We start from the raw sequence: 15220 nt of genomic DNA on the forward strand, positions 1-15220 counted from the left end.
AACAGTTCACAGGGCCAAAGTCTAAAGCAAGTTCAACACTAGACTCTTTCATCTGCCTGAGTGCTGTATATTTAGTAACAATATTTGGGGCAGCAGAGATTCCCAGGGGACAATAGGTAATAAGGTTCAGAGTTAAAAAAAAACACACGCATCAAAGGAATTCAAAAACAGTTTCTCAAGGGAGCAACACAAAAGTCTCCTGGTTCCTTCGTAAGACTGACCCCAGGAACTCTGACTTGACTTCACCCCCTACTCACAGTTTCCTGTCCAACAGAGGGAGCCAGAGAACTCCCAGCATCTTTGAATGCCCGCCAGAGACACAGCTACAGCTTCCTGTGTTCCAAGACAGATCATTGTGAGTATCACAAAATGAAATCTTCAGCTCTTGTCATCATTGGCCTCAGATTCGTAATGCTACAAAAACATCATTTCCTTCATATCAAACTCTTTCTGCTCCCCACTGGCAAAATCAGAGCGTGGAACAGAATGTAGGCTATGCTCATTTAAACCCAATGCATAGGCCCTATGGCAGCCCACTAGAACTGCCAATCGCTGTTCAACACTCTCCCAGGCCAGATATTATTACAGAGTGACTATCAGCCAGAACCCAAACAGATTAAGCAAAAGATACAGTGATGCAAGAAGTGGTGTTGTAGGGCAGCAAGGGGAGTCTTTCCTTCAGTTCCATCAATATAATATGAAGGGACACTGCTGTTGGCAATACAAAATTTACGTCCCTGGTCATTTTTGATCATTAAAGATCTTTTGCCAGAGTAAACCCAATGAACTGGTCAAATTCCAACTTCCCTGGCAGTTTCGACTGGAAGTGACATTCTTTGCATCATTTCCTAAGCTGCTATTTAGTGCGGTTGTGCGTTTAAAAAAAACAAACAGCAGGCCCCAACCCAGAGACAGATGCACTTCAGCAGTGGACGAAGCAATCCCTGTTCTACAGTTTGCATCTCAGTTTAATAAGCCCGCAGAAATCTTTGGGATCCTTTTGCACAAAAGGTGCTATAGAAATGGAAGCTAGCAGTAGAGTATACTCAAGATTTCTAAATATTTGCTACTTAGTGAGTCAGGCTGTCACATCTCCTTGGTCCAATAGTCCGTTTCACTTAGCATTTTATTAGCTTCTGCCTAGAAGGAAAAAAAATTCCTTCTTAAACTTTTTCTCCAAGTAACCAAAAGATACTCAACAGATCCTGTGCAGCCTAAAAAGGGTCACTGGAAAAAAAAACCCTGTAATCCAAAGTGATGCAATTCAGTTCAGAAGCCTTCAAGACCAAAGGATGGGGGGGTGAATGAACAGGAAGGCAGCATGAGATCAAGCAGAACTGAAGCATATGAGGCAGTGATCAGAGAGAAGATTTTCAAAGGGGACAAAAGAGACAGCAGTGCTTAGTGAAAGACCAGATCCAGGGAGTGACCATAACAGTAGCCAAGAGACTTTAACTATGGCTGAAGATCAAATCAGAGAGCTAAGGGTGAAGAAGCCAGAGGTAACAGGGTTGTATGGGTCTGTCACAGCTCCATTGAGGAGCACCCCCATCTTGGGCACTCTTCACATCGCTGGGAGGGGATCCAGCCACAGAATCCCTGGGGGATTTAAGCCTCTGGAGTCTAAACGGAGCACAAGTGCTGCCCTAGATATAGTCTCAAAGCACAAACGCTCTGTCTAGTATGCTCCTTGTGAGAGATGCAACCTTACTACACACAGCCCAGTCCACAGAACCAGTGCTGATTCCTCAGGTTCACCACACAGGTCAGACACACACACACACACACACACACACACACACACCCGAATCCCAGCCCAGTGAATGTTCTGGGCCTACAGTTTAATGAAAATGAAATTTAATGTGGATAAATGTAAAGTAAGGCACACTGGAAAAAATAACCCCAACTATACATACAAAATGATGGGGGCTAATTTAGCTACAACGAGTTAGGAAAAAGATCTTGGCGTCATCGTGGATAGTTCTCTGAAGATGTCCATGCAATGCACAGAGGCGGTCAAAAAAGCAAACAGGATGTTAGGAATCATTAGAAAGGGGATAGAGAATAAGACTGAGAATATATTATTGCCCTTATATAAATCCATGGTATGTCCACATCTCGAATACTGTGTACAGATGTGGTCTCCTCACCTCAAAAAGGATATTCTAGCACCAGAAAAGGTTCAGAAAAGGGCAACTAAAATGATTAGGGGTTTGGAGAGGGTCCCATATGAGGAAAGATTAAAGAGGCTAGGACTCTTCAGCTTGGAAAAGAGGAGACTAAGGGGGGATATGATAGAGATATATAAAATCATGAGTGATGTGGAGAAAGTGGATAAGGAAAAGTTATTTACTTATGCCCATAATACAAGAACTAGGGGTCACCAAATAAAATCAATAGGTAGCAGGTTTAAAACAAATAAAAGGAAGTTCTTCCTCATACAGCGCACAGTCAACTTGTGGAACTCCTTGCCTGAGGAGGTTGTGAAGGCTAGGACTATAACAATGTTTAAAAGCGAACTGGATAAATTCATGGTTGCTAAATCCATAAATGGCTATTAGCCAGGAAGGGTAAAGAATGGTGTCCCTAGCCTCTATTTGTCAGAGGATGGAGATAGATGGCAGGAGAGAGATCACTTGATCGTTGCCTGTTAGCTTCACTCCCTCTGGGGCACCTGGCATTGGCCACTGTCAGTAGACAGATACTGGGCTAGATGGGCCTTTGGTCTGATCCGGTACAGCCGTTCTTATGTTCTTAGTTCACCTGTTCAAGGGCACATGAATAGTGGAACACAGCACAGACTTTGCAGAGGGTTCTAACACCATTGCTCTTTACTTAATTATATGAGAGATACACAGCTCTATGCTAAAAAAAACAAACCCCATATGCATTTCCCTGCCTTCATTTCCTTACCACTCCAGAGCATTCTTTGGGATGGGGAGAGGGTCCACAGGAGCCATCCAGGTTCTTTCTGTTGTGATGCACAGCTTGTGTTCTGAAACATGGAGCCTTCTCCCCCACAGCACACTCTCTCTGCCCTTGCTGGTCCATCCCCATCTTCTCTTCTGCCCCATGTTTCCAGTGCGGCTTTTCCTGTCTCTCCCCCGCCCACCTCAAGAGGACCCTTTTAAAACTCCAGCTTTGTCACCTTTGTCTGTCTCTGGTTTGGGAATTTTCCACTCTCTCCTCTCCCCTCCCCCGAAACAAGTTGGAGGAAGTATCTTCGCCCAGCTTCAGCCAACCTATTGTCATTCAAGTGTTTCCACCTGTTGACATCAAATGACACATCATCATCAAGGCTGCATGTCTGTCATGGAGGTGACAAATTCCATGACTTTCTGTGACCTTCATGACTTTTGCAGCAGAGATGGTGCTGCTGGCTCCAGGGGAGCAGCAGTAGTATGGGTGTGGGAGAGGGCTCAAGGCTGGGAAGGGGGTTGGGGTGCAGGTTGGGACTTACCTAGGGTGTCTCCCCAAAGCGGCTGGCATGTCCCTGCAGGTCCTAGGCGGAGGGGCCAGTGGACTCTGCGCATGGCCCCTGCCTGCAGTTCCCAGCCAATGGGAGCTGCACAGCCAGCACTCATGGCAGAAGCAGAGCCCCCCGGCCTTCCTTCCCACTAGGAATTGCAAAGATATACCTGCAGCTTCCGGGGAGCTGAAAAGAGCTGGGTAGGGAGCCTGCCAGCCCCTCCAACCTTCCCCCCCAGCACCGGCAGGGTTCCCAGGCCCCACACACTCCCAGCACTTGCAGTGCCCCCAGACCCCCCCTTCCTCCCGCCGAGCCCCAGGCAAGTTTTAGTCAGGGATATATAGTACAAGTCATGGACAGGTCAAAGGCTGGGCAGCAAACAAAAATTCACGGCCCGTGACCTGTCCATGACTTTTACTAAAAATACCCATGACTAAAACGTAGCCTTAATTGTTATCCCTGGCCTGGCATGAATGTGACACAGACTTGTCAGCAAGGGTGGAATTTACATACATACAGGGGCATCCCATGATACAGCAATTTCATATCATCAATCAGAACTCCCAAGTTATACAGGCAGATTCCCCAAGTCATCACAGGGTCATCAACATACAAGTTGAAGGAACCAAGGCTGAGGAAGGAACAAAAAGTGACACACACATCTAAATCACAGAAGAAAGAGGAATGTGATGGATAATAACTACCTAGAGGGGAAGAGGATTGGGAAAAAGAAAGACCGATTATGTGTAGTTTGAACAGACTGAAGATGGAAGAAGGAAGTGTTGGAAGTGAGAGGAGGGAAGGCTTGTGAGAGACGAGGAGACCCCACCATGAGAAAGGCTGTACTAGATGGGATGAGCCAGGTTTCAGTGAGTGCAAGGCGATGGAGGGATATAAACACATACGTTGCAGCTTCTGATCTGTCTCTCGAGGCGGCCCAGGCACTCCATTGCAAGTAGCAGAAAATGAAAGGGAAGGTGGTGAGGATGAGACTAGTCCATGTATGGGAGTAGAGAGGGTGCAGATGAAGGTTAGGGCAGAATAATAAGTGTCCTCACCAGAGATGGAGAGAGAGCAGAGGATGAAGCAATGTGGGATGCAGATATGTGAGGATGAAGAGATGGATTAATCGGACTCTTACTCTGCCTCCCCATCCCACAGGGGATGTGTGCACCTCTCCCATGTCAGCTCTGCCCACAAGACACCAACGCATACTACTATGAGCTTTCAATATGCATTAACTAGCCTCACCCCTGCCCCCAATGTCACCACAACGACAACACTGGAAACTAAAAACTAAAACAATCAGATAGAACATCTGCAAGCCTTTATGTTCCAACCATTAGTAAGCCTCCTTAGCTAGACATGGAGCATAGCTGAAGAACAGCACATTCTCTTCATTAGTTGGACCCCAAAAAAATGACTGAAAACTATTACTTCTTTCCACGCACACGGCAAAGAATGACCTTTCAAGAAACTGGGTTCGCTTTCATGGCCAGAGGGGAAAAAAAAGTCTTTCCATAAACAATTAGTCTTCTAGTAACTGTTAGCATCAGGTAAATTCAGAACAGTTAATAAGACCAATTTAAATGCCAGGAGACAAAAAAACACTTTCCAGACATTGTTACTATGTGTGCCTGAGTCTCTGACAGGATGAGATGATCAGAGCCATTTTCTTTGCAGATTCAGAGATGCTAACTTGACTTAACGCAAGTACTAGGTAGAATGGAAAAAAAGTTTGCTCAGAGTAGAAAGCCTATTCTATATTATGTTGCAGGAGGGTTTTTGAAGAAGGACAATAACACAGCAGACACAACATGAAGGAAACCAATTAATGGAAAAGACTGTAGAAAGAATGGCATCTAGAAGATAAAGAAAAAATCATTGAGAAGTTTTAAAGAACAGTGAGAAAAGTCATATTTCCTGGCTGTAAATAGTTTTGGGGTTTTTTTAAATACACATTTATGTACAATTAACCAGGGATCGCTTTCAAAGTCAATGCAACGAAAGCATAGTGCATGCTAATGTTTTACACTGACCATGGGAAATAGGCACTGGCTCTTTCAGCTCTGTAATTTTTCACTATGCACAGCAGCACAAACGCCAGGTTACACTGCTAAATGAGAGATCTGGATTATACAACGCGCCTCGGCCTCCTAGACTTTGGGCTACTAGAAGTCATGGGCAAAGTACAGAAAAACATGTCAGCACTTTACAGCTGCATCAGAAACAGAAAACAGACTCTCCTGGCAGCTGTGGAATAAAGGATCATTCAGTTTCATATAGCAATACATACCCAACAGTTAAAGCAGTTTTTGAAACACTGAACTACAATCATTAGATACCCTAGCACAGAATTGGACAGTTAAAACTGAACAGGCATGCTAAGCTTATCAGCAGAATGCAACACAAGACCCTACCTGTTTCATCGCTGTCTCTCCAATCTTGTCAGAGTGCTTACGAATACTCTCCAGGAAGTCTTTGAGGTCTGACATGGAAACGTCTTTTATCTCTTCACGCAGTTTAGGGATATTATCCACCATGATCTTGCAGAAGCGGTAGTGGCTCACCTGTGGTAGGTACGTATGCTCAAGGTGCTCTAATGTCTTCAACGCAGGGTAATGTCTGGGAAGAGTGTAAATCAGATTCAGAAGTATACAAGACTATTTTGCTGTTCCACTTGATGATGGCAATAAATTAGCACTTCTGTACAGTGTTTTGAGATCTGGGGTTATATAGAAGTACACACACCTCAATGCTCATGTACAATATAGGGGAGCATTATTCTCACATTTGCAGATAGATAAACTGAGGTTTAGCAAGGTTAAAGTGTGGACATACTCTGATAAGTGACTGTGTAAAAATGGCTCTGCTTCACTAAAGAGATGTCTGTCTTGCGCATACTGAGAGTTGGATCTGGCTACCTGTCTAATTCGTTCAATATTGCCGAGCACTGTTAAAAGCAAGAAGTGGCTGCATTTAAGTGGTGGATCAAGTAATACCTATATATACACCTTACCTATCTCACAGGGGTGCCATAAGACATAGTGTTTGAAATGTATTTTGAAATCCCTGGCTAAAAGGCGTCATAGGAATGCAAACTGTTATTCGTATCCAGCTTTTTCATTTATTTATTTCACTATGGTGCCCCTACAATCCAGATTAGGTACAGCTCAGGATACAACGGCCATCGTTGGCCCAGAGAGTTTTGCTCTGATGCTGTTACTTCCATTCCTTTGTACTTCATATTTGATCGTAAACTCACATTTACATAGCACTCACCTTCCATCCAAAAGGACTAAGCTACGCTAGCTAATTGTGAACATAACATAGATCTGATGAAGGGAAAACCATCAGAACATTGGCTCATCTAGCCCAGTATCCTGCCTCCAACAGTGACTGACGCCAGATGCTTCAGAGGAAATGAACAGACCACAGCAATTTATCGACTGATCCATCCAGTCATCCAGCCCCAGCACATAAACCTTAACTATGGAGCTGTTAGCAATATCTCTGAAAATTTATTTTGATCAGCACAAACATGTCTCTAGGGTGAAATAAGGCAACCATAACAGGACACAGTTTTGGAGAAGTAATACAGAATACCATGTCCAAAGGGAAAAATCGGGGAGGTGAAAATTTAAGTAGGAACACAGCAGAGATGAAATTTGGCCAGGAGAATGTGAATAAAAAACCCCAACTCAAACAAAATGTGTGTGCAGGCATAAGATATGCACTACCATATCACTTTAAAAAATAACACTCAAATCTCTTTTCAAAACAATTGTTAGGTAAACATACAGTCAAGTCAGGGGAAATTATTTTAACTAAAAATTGAAAGGATCATTAAGAGCAGCAGAAGTCACATAGTTTAATCTTGTAACATGGGGCACTATTTATATTACAGAGGGGTACAAAAAGCTATTTGCAATAAAATGTAGTCCCCTCTGGAGAGAAAAACTTAAGAGTGGACAGAAAGCCAGAGCTTAAACTGGAGGAATAAACACACATTGGGGTTTTGTTATATTTTAGGATATTGTTTATTGAAGTAGAAGATGCTAAAATATGGCCTGCAGGGACAGCGTGTGTTCACTGATGAGGTCTACGACTGCCTGCAGAAAACAAAGTCTAAAATATCTGGAGCAGGGAGTAAGAGCAGAGGCCAGTGGTTTTTATTAATGAAGTAATGCAGCTTTAGCCCCACGGTCCCTGGTGAGTTCTTAGCACAAGCAAGGCTTACAACTGCGTTCTGCTATCTCGGACAAGAACAGCGGCGCCTCAACCCACTACAGAAAAATGATATGTTTGTATCTAATACCATCTTACATTAGGTTATCTTTCACCCCAAATGATCCCAAAGTGCCTAACAAGCTATGCGCACAGAGGGATCATTTTACCAATGAAACGCAAATGCTTTGGGGGTGAAAGGATGGCAGCCAGGTACACAGATCGGCAAGAAGGCATTTTTGGCCAAGAATATCTGGGGACTACTCTTATGAATATTGCCCTGGTAATCTTTCACGTACAAACACAGAGCCAAAAGGATCTCATACCTTACTGTCTTGTCTAACTGGTCACATATAATTTAGTGAGACTTTATTGGCATAAAAAGCTATGCAAGTGTTACCAAAGAGGACATCCCTCAACTGTCAGCCAGTGGTCGGAAAAATCCCCTTAGATCCACACACTGTTTGGGGGGTTTGTCAACAGTATTTGTCAGCAGCGTTCAATCCTAATGCAGTGACAGGTTCATCTATCAAGCAATACCTCCGCCATCTCTCTTTCTCCCAGGCTCAGGTACAGTTTTTCCTCATCACTTTATGAGACTAATGAGTCCTGATCATCTGAGGAAATCTCTCTCACTTCCTTGGATTTTGGAGAAGGAAGCGTTGGGTCTCAATGTCTCCTGTACTCTGGGTTGTACAGTCAATCCTCTCTGGGTTTCGACTGTACTTTGCTCTTCGTTTCCAGCACATCACGCACAGTGAAACAACTGAGACTGGGTATTCAAACCTGAAGCTTAGACTATCAACCCATCCCCTATGGGGAGACAGATGCAAAAAGGGTTTAATATGTTTTACTGCTTTAAGTAAATAGTTTTTGTCTGGATTTGATGGCTCTAAGGGTTCAGACTTTACTTAAATATGGCCCTCAATAATAATTTCTATACAAGTCAAAATGAATCAACCAAAAGAAAAATTAAAGTGGTTCCCAGAATTAGTTCATGAAAACGCTATCTAGAATGAGCGAATCATATGGCATATGAATTCCTTTCAGTTCACGCCACTGCGATCAGATCCAGCTCCCCCCACAAACACACCACCAATTGCTAAAAATCCCAGCTACGATTAACATTTTAATGAACATACCATCGGTCAACAGACAAGCCCATCACTGATGCTATACACACAGTCAAAAATGGACAAACTAGTAGGCTACTTTATACCATGCTCAGACATTCTAATGGGGGAAACCCCTTCTTGAACAGCTAAATAATGCTCTAACTTCCCCCCTCTAGTCTGACTTTCAGGAGCAATGTGTATCCATTTACCCAAGGCTTTGGGGGATCCAGAAGCACAGGGGCTGATAGTATTTGTTGGGTAAAGGAATGAAGGGGGAGGTGTTTCATGTCTGGTTAGCTATTTCTAGTTAGGAGCAGCTGCTAGTTCAATTTTTTTATGTAACTGAATCGTGAGTCTAGGAGTGGAGGCGCACGTGTGTGTGCGTGTGCAAAACTGAAATATATAAATAAAAATGTAAATTGCTATGAACCTATTCACTAGAAAAACCTGGTACACGAGGAAAGATTATACATTGTTACAGCAACTATTCTAATCTGCACCTGCATTTGGATTAGACTGAAGAGAGGGTGAGTGGAAGAGTGCTTTGAAAGCTACTAATGAGAAATTAGATAGTTTCGAAGCTGAGCAAACTGCAGGATAGATCTCTCAACTCCTGAGAATATCTTTCTTTGTTGAGTTTAACTTAGGTCTCCAGATGGGTGTTTTGTGATTCTTCAACATGCATCAATCTGTAAAATTTACCTTTTAGAAGTCATTTGCTCTCTCAGTTTGCTGTACATCTCCAGAACTGGGGAGAAAAGAAAAAACATACAGACATTAAGACAAAACACATGAAATTAAATCTAGATGAAACTGTACAAGTAGCAATGATCAATTTCAGATTCCTCACCAGGAAGACATAATGTTAGTTTATCGACGGTAGCAGAAATATTTCTCTGTTGTAGTCGACATTGTTTCAGCTCTTCCATTGCTACTACCAACTTAAAGAGAAGAAAAGAAAATTAAATTATGCCAATAGCGGTAAAAAACATGTGTCTCCATGGTGTACTCATCTCACCAATTTCCCAACAGTAGGTCTACAACAATGCCTGCTAAGAGAGTTAAAGAGCTCATTATTCACTCATGGAGTAGGGAAGAATTTCGAACCCACAAGAAGTTACTGAGCAAACTTCTATGTCTGTGTAGTGGAGTAGGTTAGACTAGCTCATTGTGTTCCCTTCTGGAAACAAATCTATGAACTGTACTCCACTCCACATACACAAAACAGTATAGTCCCCCACCTTGCATAAGGAAAGCAAGACTTTATGGATGCACAGGAGTCAGTAAACAGAGCTGTTAACAGGGGAATTTGTTTTTCCCCCTAAGGTTTGTCAGCTCTAATCTCTGTTAGAAGCATCAGTTCCATCGCCCTCAGCCAGAGACAGACTCTCTCTCCACACACTTTGCTAGTGGTTGTCAAACTTTAAATGGCCAAGGAATCACAGCCTCCACCACTTCCCTTGGGAGACTAGTCCTCACTCCAGTAGGTCTTTTTCTTTTCCATTCTACGTAGGTTCTTATACTGCATTCATCTATTGTCTATCTTAGCACCTTTCAGTAGTACATCAAGAAACGGAACTAACGTGCCCAAGGAGAGAACTGTGTGCAGGGAAGTGTTTTGCTTCTAATTTTTTTTTTAAACGCACAGGCACACACACACTCACTGTTATACATTTATGTTAGAGTAGATAAGGGCAAAGAAATGCACCTTGCACTTAGCTCCTGAGGGAGTTCATTTCACAGCCTTGGGCTGACACCCAAGGGAAGCTCTCTCTCTCGCATAAAAGAGATTTACCCTTATTGTAGTGAGTTCCATTGTGCCTGAAGAGCAGAGCTGTTGGCCATGGTCTTCCTCCCATAGGCAGAGCCTCTTTCTTTCCTGATATTAAGTCTGACTTTTCCTTTTCTTAATCATGGCCCTTTATTCTGATAGCTATGCCTCCCTGGATCAGCCAAAATAACCTCCCCCATTCCCTGGTACACCTCTACCTCGATAAACGCGACCCAACATAACATGAATTCGGATATAACGCGGTAAAGCAGCTCTCCGGGGGGGCAGGGCTGCGCACTCCGGTGGATCAAAGCAAGTTCGATATAACATGGTTTCACCTATAACGCGGTAAGATTTTTTGGCTCCCGAGGACAGCGTTATATCAAGGGTAGAGGTGTATTTACCCCATTCAGACTCTTGTATACTGATGTCCTCTCGGCCGTCACAAAGTTATTACTTGGCTATCTCAATCTCTTCCAGAGCCAGTCCTCAGGATGTATGAACAGTGCACTCACCAGCAGCACACTGTTGGAGTCATCATTTTTCAAAACACTGATATTTACCACAGGGAACTGTCCAATACTGGCAGGAAGATGGAACAGATCGTTTCCACCTCTGAAGCCCATAAGCCAAAGTACTTACTTTGAAAGTACTGACAATAAAGTGAATTTCTTTGTGAACTAGGAAGATGGAAGAAATTCTATGGGAATAAGGAGCAAGTGGTGAGAGTCCCTCCCAGAGGACGAGAAGAGTTGCAGGAATAGGCATTTCTAGACACTTCTCATATATTATATATATGCACACAACTGGCACTGATCTTTCTTCATATATCAGTGCCTCTAGCTCACTAACCAACTGTGTTGCTATCCAATAATTTCCCTTCAATTTGTTAATATCCCTTTCGTTTTAAGATGCAGAAGACTGAATGCACTTAAAGGAGAAGCCACACCCAAAACATATAGATCCCCACTTGCTCCATGGTTCAGTGCCTCCACGTATGCAGCTGAACACCACATTGACTTACTGCTGCTGTACTGCTCTGCAAACTGGGAGCCTGATCCTTCAGTGTTTATTGACACTAGTAAGGGGTGGAGGATCGAGCCCACTGTTTGCCCATTATCACTTCAAAGTCTTCATGCTTTCCAAGTTTCCCCCTCCATTGAGTTTTAATCCACAAATTATGGAAAGGGATGGTCGCTTCATACACATTGTCATTGCATTAATGAAAATTAGGTACAGGTATCACAGTATTATACAGATTTAACACTGTGGTCACACAAGTGATCAATAGTATTGCACACGCAGCTGTGGACTTCTGAAACAAGAAGTCTGTGCATTCTAATAGTATTATAATACATTAAAATATTCAAAGTTAATAGATCATATAAGGGAGGCTTTTAAAAATACAGGGCTTACTTCCTTCCCTTCACTCTGCAGTTTTCTATTCGTGTCTGTCACTTGATGCTGTTGGAGGAAAAGAAAAAAAACACAAATTAATTTTAAAATGTACATGTAATCAAGAGGTTTTTTTGGCTGCCATTACTATAGGTTTCACCAGCTTCCATGCAATTTCTTACAATTTTCTTCTGCGCCCCATAAAATAGATGTGGCTAATTTGGCTTTTTGTTCATCAAAAGGCATTCAGTGGATTTTCTGACATAAGGAAAGATCCTAGGAGCAGCAGAGGTGATACAAAGGTGGCCAGACAAGAGTTTCTTGCCAGTTACTAGACATCAGTGAAAAACAGCAAGGGGTAACACTGCGAGATGCCACCTTTGAAAAGCTGTGCCTCATAACACAATATTCTGCCACTGCTATTCATGCAAAGTTGTGACTCACTACTTGAATTCCATTCTATATGAGTAAAGGAGGCATAATCTGGTCCCTGAGTCAAATGCATTTTTTGTCAGCAAGTGAATGGCTTCTTATAAACTGAATATTAATTAGCTCATATGCTGTTTCAGATGGCAGCTTATATGAACCATTCGAAGTAGTTAACATGGATTCATCCACTTCTCCCCTTCCCCGTCAATGTGATACCTGTTCTTGAAACAGTGATGTTCAGTCCTGCAAAGTCTAAATTCTCTAGATCAACAGTTATAAAGTTATATGTTTATAGTTACAAAGGGAACTGTGCTTGCTCCTGTACAACACACAAAAATTAAGACAGTTCCTGCCCCAAAGACTTTTCAAACTAAGGGGTTTACTTATTGTAACAGGGCCGGCTGCCTCACATATATGCCTGTTTAGTACAGGGTCAAACTACAGGCAGCATGCCTCAGTTTCCCCTTGTGGATTGTTCAAATAAATTTCATTTCAGGCTTTTTTTTGGCCAAAAATTACCCCTCACTGGGGATTGAGCTCATTAATATAAAATAAACTGCAAATACAGTTCAAACCCCAAAACAAAGTCCATTCATAAGTCCACAGAAAAAAAGGTTTCTCTTCCTCCTCCCAGAACTTGCTGCCTGGAGCCTCTGACATCCTTCCCTGGCTTGGTCAGGTTTTCTCCCAGGTCTCTCTGCCATGGAGAGCCTCTCTCTCTCTGTGTAGAAACTATCACAGCTTCCTGAGCTTCCCCCTTCACTGCAGCCACTTGCTGCCCTTTATAGGGAATTATCCAATTCACCTCAGGTGAAAATTGTATGGTGGGCCATGAATGCTCACAAAACTGAGGGCTGGGGTGTGGACTCTGGGGTGAGGCCAGAAAAAGACGGTTACTCACCTTTGTAACTGTTGTTCTTCGAGATGTGTTGCTCATATCCATTCCAGTTAGGTGTGCGCGCCGCATGTGCACGTCTGCCGGAAACTTTTTACCCTAGCAACTCCAGTGGGCCAGCAGGTCGCCCCCTAGAGTGGCGCCGCCATGGCGCTTGATATATACCCCTGCCGGCCCGCCTGCTCCTCAGTTCCTTCTTGCCGTCTACTCTGACAGTGGGGAAGCAGGGCGGGTGTGGAATGGATATGAGCAACATCTCGAAGAACAACAGTTACAAAGGTGAGTAACCGTCTTTTCTTCTTCGAGTGATTGCTCATATCCATTCCAGGTAGGTGATTCCCAAGCCTTACCTAGGCGGTGGGGTCGGAGTGAGAAGTCGCGGCCTGGAGCACTGCAGAACCAAAGGCCACATCATCTCTGGACTGCTGGACCAGGGCGTAATGGGAAGCGAATGTATGGACCGATGACCAGGTCGCCGCCCTACAGATCTCTTGGATTGGGACGCGGGCGAGGAAAGCCAGCGATGATGCCTGTGCTCTGGTGGAGTGAGCAGTCACACGGCCCGTCGGAACTTGGGCCAGGTCGTAGCAGGTCCTGATGCAGGAGGTAACCCATGAAGATAACCTTTGGGAGGAAATCGGCAGCCCCTTGACCCGGTCCGCTACTGCCACAAATAACTGGGGGGACTTGCGGAAGGGTTTGGTCCTGTCCACATAAAATGCTAGTGCTCGGACATCTAGCGAGTGGAGCTGCTGCTCCCTGCGGGACGAATGGGGTTTGGGAAAGAAGACTGCGAGGAAAATCTCTTGGTTCACATGGAAAGCTGAGACCACCTTGGGAGGAAGGGCAGGGTGAGGTCTCAGCTGTACCTTGTCTTTATGGAAGACGGTATACGGTGGGTCCACCGTGAGGGCCCTCAGCTCTGACACTCGTCTAGCTGAGGTAATGGCCACAAGGAAGGCGGTCTTCCACGAGAGGTAGAGCAGGGAGCAAGTAGCTAATGGCTCGAATGGAGGGGCCATGAGCCCAGTCAGGACCAGGTTGAGGTCCCATGAAGGGGCCGGAGGGCGAATTTGTGGATAGAGCCGCTCCAGCCCCTTCAGGAATCTCGCCACAATAGGGTGAGAGAAGACAGAACAGCCGTCCACTCCAGGATGAAACGCGGAGATGGCGGCTAGGTGGACTCAGAGGGACGATAGTGCCAGACCCTGGGTCTTAAGGGACCAGATATAGTCTAAAAGAGTGGTGACGGGAGTCTCCGTAGGACGAAAAGCTTTCTCTGAACACCAGCAGGAGAAACGCTTCCACTTAGCTGTGTAAGTCGCTCTGGTGGAAGGCTTTCTGCTGCCCATGAGAACCTCGCGAACCGGGGTGGAACATCGCAACTCGGAGTCTGTCAACCACGCAGGAGCCATGCCGTAAGGTGAAGAGACGGAAGGTCCGGGTGACAGAGCCTGCCGTGGTCCTGAGTGATCAGGTCCCGATGAAGGGGCAGGGTAACTGGGTTGGCTACTGAGAGGTCCAGCAACATAGGGTACCAGTGCTGTCTGGCCCATGCCGGAGCTATGAGAATCACCCGGGCTCTGTCTCTGCGCACCTTGATGAGAACTCTGTGAATCGGCGGGAAAGCATAACACAGGTGGGCTGTCCATGGGATCAGGAATGCATCCGCTAGAGACCCTGGCTCCCGACCCTGGAAGGAGCAGAATGTTCGACACTTCCTGTTCACCCTGGACGCGAAGAGGTCCATCCGGGGACGACCTCACCTTTGGAAGAGTGAGAGGGCGACGTCCGGACGGAGGGACCACTCGTGCGAACGGAAGGATCTGCTCAGCCGATCCGCTAGGGTGTTGCGCACTCTCGGGAGATAGGAGGCGGAAAGGTGAATCGAATGGGCTATGCAAAACTCCCAGAGACGT

General features: G+C 44.7%; 1 protein-coding gene across 3 annotated transcripts in view; it reads right to left on the minus strand.

The window, feature by feature from the left end:
* The window catches only part of EXOC6B (exocyst complex component 6B), a 354725-nt gene that overhangs the window by 257032 nt on the left and 82473 nt on the right, over nucleotides 1–15220 (minus strand). For all 3 annotated transcript variants that reach the window (XM_030565624.1, XM_030565623.1, XM_030565622.1), the window contains exons 3-6: nucleotides 11999–12046; nucleotides 9662–9752; nucleotides 9514–9559; nucleotides 5890–6094 (exon numbers count right to left, since the gene is read on the minus strand). In XM_030565624.1, coding sequence (XP_030421484.1) covers nucleotides 5890–6094; nucleotides 9514–9559; nucleotides 9662–9752; nucleotides 11999–12046 — 390 coding nt within the window. The remainder of the gene's footprint in view (nucleotides 1–5889; nucleotides 6095–9513; nucleotides 9560–9661; nucleotides 9753–11998; nucleotides 12047–15220) is intronic.

The sequence above is a fragment of the Gopherus evgoodei genome, chromosome 5 (genome assembly GCF_007399415.2).
Source record: "Gopherus evgoodei ecotype Sinaloan lineage chromosome 5, rGopEvg1_v1.p, whole genome shotgun sequence".
In the NCBI taxonomy this organism is placed as follows: Eukaryota; Metazoa; Chordata; order Testudines; family Testudinidae; genus Gopherus; species Gopherus evgoodei.